Source organism: Pagrus pagrus (assembly GCF_965226575.1).
Source record: "Pagrus pagrus genome assembly, chromosome: 22".
Lineage (NCBI taxonomy): Eukaryota > Metazoa > Chordata > Actinopteri > Spariformes > Sparidae > Pagrus > Pagrus pagrus.
In genome coordinates, this window is record NC_140204.1 from 8,625,053 (window position 1) to 8,632,386 (window position 7,334).

The following is a 7,334-nucleotide window of genomic DNA, read 5'->3' on the forward strand; positions in this document are numbered from 1 at the left end:
TCAGCACACCAGAGGGCAACCCAGCCAGGACCAATCTGAGGCATGTACATTTGGGGAAAGGCCAGAAGGCAGTAATAGCACAATATATACATACATATATGTAAAACAACATGGATGTTTCCCTTCCTTTTTTGACCCCTGCAGCCTTGTCAGAGGAGCACAAGCACCTCTTCATCGACACCACTCGTCATGTCTCGCTTGAAACTGATTAAACTGGATTTTATGTAAACCTATGAATATATACAAGTGAATATTGTTTATTCTTTGTCCATTAGCTACCTTTATCTACTCTAAACATGTATCCAGTACTTTTAGCTAACTTTTGCAAACCATTTTAAGTGTTTAGTTGTTACTTTTAGTAAGCCATTTGAACTGTGTAATTAATTTAATTCAGCTCACCATGTCAACTGTTAATCCACGACTTTTAGCTGACGATTTTCCCATTTATTTATTATTTTAGGCTAACCATTTGACCTCCATGACTTTTAGTTAGCTTACCCTGTTCATCCATTACATAGCTAACCATTTCAACTGTTTATCCAGAGTTTAGCCACCTGAACTGTTTCTATAATTACGACTTATTAATTTGTTTATTCAGCACTTTTAATTAACCATTTCAACTGTTTCATTACATATAAGAACCTACTGACGTGACTGATTGTTCATAGCTTAATAAGGACACTGAGACAAATATTGAATTTCATCATGTCAAGAGCTTTTATTTGATCCCATCACTGTAAAACGTGGCCTCTGTTGGTTTAAATGCTCTTCATTGTAGTCATCACGTGGTCATCATGTCGACACCCGTGGTGCTGAAGATCAGGTGTTAGTTAGAGAGCTGCAGAGGAAGAGCAGATACAGATGCACGTGAGTATATAGACTACAAGATGTGAGCTTAAATGTTATCTTATAGTTTTCTGTGAGTTGTTTAGTCAGATCCTAATTCTGTCTTCATTAACAATGGAGCAGATAAAAAGATAGTGCCTGTTATGACAACAGAATATTTGATAGAATAAGATATGGCTCTGTGCTGTATCATGATGTATGGCCATATTGTACATACTTATACCTACAAAAGTAAATGAAAACTAATTAAATAACTGATTTAGGGGAAAAAATATACATTTTTGGAAAAGTATGAGAAGAAATGATGCATACTTGTGACTTACAGGCAAGATGTTGTGAGGGATTCAGCCTTGTCAGGTTTTTAATTAAGAGGGTTAGGCTCAGCCACATCACCTCCGAAATCCTCGTCCATCTCGGGCTCATCACCTCCGAAATCCTCGTCCATCTCGGGCTCATCGTCTTCGAAATCCTCGTCCATCTCGGGCTCATTGTCTTCGAAATCTTCGTCCATGTCGGGCTCATCATCTTCGAAATCCTCGTCCATGTCGGGCTCATCATCTTCGAAATCCTCGTCCATGTCGGGCTCATCACCTCCGAAATCCTCGTCCATGTCGGGCTCATCATCTTCTAAGTCCTCCTCTGGCACGGACCCTTCCACAGGGTCCTGCTCTGGCTCCTTCACTGCAATAGCGTCCTGCTCTGGCTCCTTCACTGCAATAGCGTCCTGCTCTGGCTTTGGCAAATCAGCTTTAACCTCATCATTGACGGCTGCTAGAAAGACATGTAATTGCATCCATTAAGAAAGATCAGATACTCAAACAGTTGTCCGTTTAGTCAAAGAACTTATCCACTTTTGTAACTCTATATTGAGAAATCACGCAAAACACTGACAACCTAACGTCTACATACAGAGGTGACATTGCATCAATGCATACGACACATCTGGTGCACATACCACTTTATACGTGACATCAGACTTTATCATCTAGTTACCTTTGGCTTGAGCAGAATTATCTGCTGATGGTGCTGCACTGAGCGCAGCCACAAAGGCACAGGCCAGCAGAAGAATTTGGATCTTCATTTTCTGAAAGGAAACATAGAAACGTACAAAAATACTGTGAAATGGTCCGTGAGTATTTAGCGACAGATTCTGTTCAGTCTGTGGGTCTGTCAGAAGAGTAAAGGTACCGTATTTACCTTCAGTTTTCAGTAGCTCTCAGGTCCAAAGGACTTCAACTCAAGTCAGGAGTGTTCTGACCTTCCAACTGATGCTCCTTCAATATATGTGAACTCCTGAGCTGGGGATGTTTGTTCGGTAACAAAGCTCATCCAATGAAAAGTTTCCACATGTCTTGCTAGTCTGTGACAAACATGCTCCGAGGCAAATGATGTAGTGCACGGCCACCTTCCGTGCATAGACACGTATTGACACCATGGATCAACTGGACAACTGTATTTTATTTCATTTATATCAACTATTCATGTTAAATACTGATCAGGTGGAAATTATGTTTGGAAGTCCCTCTGTGAAAGCACGAGAAGCCGACTGGCATTTATTTATTGAGTACTCCACTAAATCACACAATAATTTAAGGTCATTAACATTTCTTTTGGAGAAAATAATCTCATCATAAGCCGGTAATTAAATCAGAATTTGCTAACTTCTAGACACTCTTATGCTGTTATACGCCAGCAATTGGTACAACTATGGTTACAAACGTTACTGACTTATAACAGCAGTCCCAGATAAATGCGATAACTGTGGACTGAACGTTGAATTCACAAATCAGAAGTTATCGTAGAGGTATTAGTCCTTGTCGATGTGTTGAAATGTTCTTTATCTTAATGTTACATTAGACAAGCAGACATATTTAGCTATTTTATTTTGTGTTGAGTAGGAGGTCGTCATTCCTTACACTTTTCCTCTTGTGCTTTTGGTTTTTGAAAGGCCAACTCATATTATAGGCTACATAGTATTGTTCTCACTACAACCCTATGTCGGCTACACTGCTTCAGTTTTACGAAATGGTCAAGTTTGCATTGGTAGTCGATCCAAGAGACGGAGAGAGGATGGAGACAGAAGCCTCAACATTGTACAGAAAACCTCCACACACAGATCCGTGCTTGCTGTTCGACTCTCATCGCCCACTGAAGCACAAGCTGTGGGTCATCAGAACCTTAAACCATCGGGCTGAAACCGTGCCCACTAAGTCAGAGCGGAAGGAGAAGGAACAGAAGCACATCTGGGGAGCACTTAAAACCTGTGGCTACCCGAACTGGACCTTTGTCAAAACTGCTAAAAGATCCAGAGCAGACAGAGAGGACGAGAAAATTTAACAACATCATCATTCCCTATGTCGCAGGAACATCTGAGAAACTCAGGAGGATCTTTAATAAACATCATATCCTGGTTCACTTTAAACCTACCAACACACTGAGGTAGAAACGTGTCCATCCTGAGGACAAAACACAGAGTAATGTAGTGTATGCTGTTCAGTGCAGCCAGGATGACCACCTGGAGAACCTTCATCAACGAGAGTGGATACTGATTTTAAAGTACCGGGGCCTTTCCAAGTTTGAATGAAAGCCATGTGAACTATTTGAAGCAGCTTCAACTTTCAAACGCCTAATGTAGCATAGCACTGTGGTTAAATTAGGATGTGACTTATGTGTTTACATCAACAGTGAATTGTGTTCACAAGACCTGTCTCTTCTTTCTATCAAGGGAATTGACCACAATTATTATCGTAACACTTACCAGCATTACATCAGACTCAGCACCAGCTTCTACCCTGATGTTGAAGTTATATGTAAAACAGTTTCTGCTACTGCGCCTCAACAAATTTACAAAACATTAATGTGTGTTCTTTTTCCAGGATATGCCTGGAGCTGAGTTTAAACATTTCTGATGTTTGTTTTTGACGAGTGGCTCCACCACTGGATGACATGTGAGCTGATGTGTCACTCACAGAGGTGAAGGGAGTATTAAGATCCTCCACTTAAAGGTCGCATTGATAACATTTTTATGTAGATAAATCAGTTTTTAAAAATGATACATCGATTAACCACTTAAGGGGGCAGATGATTGGAACAGCAGCGGTGCTTTGACGTGAATGCAACGCAAGGAGGAGATGGAAAGTCACATGTAGTGGCTGAATGTCATCAATAACACCTTCAAGTAAAAGTATTAATGCTGCATGGTAACATTACTCTGTACACGAAGCCAAAACAGCTCTGACCGGTCAAGACATGGACATAAGACCTCTGAGGGTGTCCTGTGGTGTCTGGCACCAGGGCGTTTTATAGTGGATCCTCTGGGTCCTGTAAGTTTGGGGGGTGGGGCCTCCATGGATCAGACCTGCTCCAGAACTTCAGAACTCCAGAATTTGGAGGCCCGGTCAACACCTTGGGCCCTTTATTGTGTTCCTGAGCAGTGTTTGAGGTGTGTCAGGGCACACTGTCCTGCTGGGGGCCACTGCCATCGGGTAGTGTTGTTGTGATGTAATTGGTACACAACAGTGTTTGGATGGGTGGTGCGTGTCAAGTGGCATTCACATGAATGCCAGCACCCAAGGTTTCCCAGCAGAACATCGCATTGTGATGAGATGATCAATGTTATTCACGTCACCTGTCAGTGGTTTTAATGTTGTGGCTGATCGGTGTATACATAAGTTAAGTTGTTGTTTCCTCCGCTTTCATTTCCTGCGACAACTTTACTTTCCCTGTTAATTGATGTTATTTTTGTCATTATTACGGAAAAACAACCGTTTTCTTGAGATAACAAGATAATTCATCATGAGAAAACAACTTTGTAAGATTCATAAAAGTAGATCATTACTCACAGACACTGCTCTGTGCTCTGTGTCAAAGCAAACCAGGTGAACTTGATATGAGGGTATTCACGCTGACCACTGTAAGGGATTGGTATAAGAATAGTGTTGGTCTGTGACAGATATAAAACAGCATACGTAGCTACAAGTCCATCCTGTGCAGCGACAGGGCAGACTGAGATGGTGGCAAGACTGTCAGAACAAGCTTTCGACCTTGCTTTTCACATATTTGTCTTTCAACTGTCAGCTGTGTCCTGAGGCAAATTGGCTGATCTGTCGCTCAGAAAACATTTTCCTAAGTATATTTGGCCTGTGTTTGTACCGCGAGAACGGTTTCACACTAACGCTCCAAGACATCTTACACGTTATGCGTTCACTAAGATGACAAACACAGTGTGGATGATCAGGTGTTTAAAGTTTCTGACTATAAGTTGCACATTTACTGTTTCACAGCAGCGGTTTTACAGGTTAAGACAATGCCTTAAAGTGCATTTATCTTGAGTGAGAGGCGATTAATATCTTTTATTTTCTTAAATATCTTCATAGATGTTTGCATCTGTCGCTCCCCAATACTTCATCTGCACACATTTTGAGAGATCTGTACCCACATTTTTTCATTCTGGGAAACTATAACACGATTAGACAAGTGTTGAATCTACTTATTGTATTTAAATGCACTTATATGAAAATGTAACAAACATGTTTTTAGTCACACCAGTTTCGACTTCTTTGTCTCTACAAATTTACAAAACATTATGTTCTTTAGTTCAGGACATGCCTGGAGCTCAATTTAAACATTTCTGCTCATGTTTGTTTTAGACTAGTGGGTGTCACTCCCAGTGGTGAAGAAGGTATTTTGATCCTTAACTTCAGTAAAAGTACGAATACCACACTGTCATAATACTCTGCTGCATTGAAAATGACACTTAAATGTAAAATTTGGGAGGTATAATCAGGAAAATATACTGAAAAAGCAGGATCTTACTGTTGTAGTTGGCTGAGGTGGAGCTGATTTTTTTTTTTTTTACTTTTTCTGTATATGACTGCAACTTATAATCATCTTTGTTAATCAATTGAGTATTTGTTTTGTAAGAAATGATGACAATAGTTTAAAAACGCTGTCACAAATAGCCAGAGGCCAATGTGACACCTTCACAATGTTTGTTTGCTTCAACATTAATATTAAAAATCAAATAATTTATCTAAAAAATCAAAAGGAAAAGCAGCAAATCTTCACATATTTATATGAAAAATGACACAAGGGATTATTAAAATAGTTACCAATTAATTTTCTGTCAGTCAGACGTATTGATTAATTGAGCGCTCATTTCATCAATAACAAAGCATCATATTTTTCAAGCCCTTACCCATTTTAATGCAAAAATGTTCATTCGTAGAGTATTTAACTTTTATGTTTTTAGCTTTATTCTCTTTTACTGTTTGTGTTGTCTGTTGTCGTGTTTGTGTTTGTTTTGCTATGGACCCTGAGTCTGAAATAAAGATATATATATATATATATATATAGTAACTGACGCTGTCAGATAATTGTAGTTAGGGTTGGGTATCGTATGAATTTTATCGATTTCAAGTTTTGGTTCCAGGATCGGAACGATATCTTTGTTCTCTTAAGTTTTAAAAAGATGTATGATCCACCACACACACAAGTGCATTAAAAAAACAGTGAATGTCAAACTGCACTCATTTGAACCACAGCTGAATAGAGGCCTGACTGACAACTGTCCTTTCTGTTACACTGGGGCAGCAGCAGTGACGCCTTGTGGTAGACAGGCAACATTACAACAGAAAATCCACACTCAAAATGCTGGAACTAAAGTGCTTTCAGTGGCAGTGGCACAACACCTGACTGCAACCAGATAGAGCCAATGCATATGGGGGTACATTAAAGATGTATGGATGTAGATGCTTGCGATGAGGCTGACACACTCGGGCACGGAGACCGCAAGACATCGACCACCGTGCACTCTTTTACATCGATGCCATGCAGACACAGACCACGGCCTTGCAGATGTACATAGCCTTTGTTTGCACTAATACATTTTTATGTCATGTGTAGGTACCCAGTACTTGGCATTTAAGTACTTGGGTCTAATTGGGAACATTTACTGTCTTACAGCAGTTGTTTTACAGACTATGATAATATAGTCAGTGGAAAAATGTGGCACAGGAAGTAATCCAGTTATCATTTTATTTCAGGAGACAAAGCTTCAGATCTAATGCAGTCCAGCGCAATGAAGCTTACAACTACAGTATGTGTTCATTTAACTCCAAGTCTACAGTTTTTGAACACAAGTCACGAAAAAGCTGAATGTTTTAAACTTTAAAATCTTCACGGCCCTCAACAACTGGCCATACTCATGAAACAAAAGTCCCCTATTGTAGAAAATAGGATTTCCACGGCTTTTCTGTCTATAAAGCAGGCCGAGCTGCTATCGAAGTACTGCGAGTGTATGAAAATGCTCAATCCCCGGAGAACTGCACACGGCCCGAGATATTTGTACTTTGCTTCAGTATTTGTCAGGATGCACAGAATGGGACTCAGACGCAAGACACAGGCATAAATGCCTTTACATTTCTGTCTTGGCCCTCCAAGAGAGAGAGTTTGGGCACCTCTGTTCGAAGAGGGACGTTTCTGTGGAT

At 40.2% G+C, this 7,334-nt stretch overlaps 1 protein-coding gene across 3 annotated transcripts; it reads right to left on the bottom strand.

The window, feature by feature from the left end:
* Window positions 1-693: 693 nt before the first annotated feature.
* LOC311251962 (uncharacterized protein) lies at window positions 694-2,145 on the bottom strand. Of its 3 annotated transcripts, none has more exons than XM_084344688.1 (4): window positions 2,044-2,145; window positions 1,840-1,930; window positions 1,170-1,614; window positions 694-838 (listed from the first exon to the last, which is right to left on the bottom strand). In XM_084344688.1, exons 2-3 carry the CDS (start codon window positions 1,925-1,927, stop codon window positions 1,208-1,210), a joined length of 495 nt encoding a protein of 164 aa, XP_084200814.1. In that variant the 5' UTR covers window positions 1,928-1,930; window positions 2,044-2,145; the 3' UTR covers window positions 694-838; window positions 1,170-1,207. The 3 variants fall into 3 exon arrangements, with proteins under 3 accessions (XP_084200814.1, XP_084200812.1, XP_084200813.1); XM_084344686.1 differs by having other exon boundaries at window positions 1,170-1,617; XM_084344687.1 differs by having other exon boundaries at window positions 1,159-1,617.
* Between the last annotated feature and the right edge of the window lie 5,189 nt (window positions 2,146-7,334).

Coding starts and splice junctions, on each gene's coding strand:
- LOC311251962 (XM_084344686.1), bottom strand. CDS start 1,927: ATGAAGATCCAAATTCTTCTGCTGGCCTGTGCCTTTGTGGCTGCGCTC. Junction 1,618..1,839: donor TAATTCTGCTCAAGCCAAAG/GTAACTAGATGA, acceptor ATGTCTTTCTAG/CAGCCGTCAATGATGAGGTT.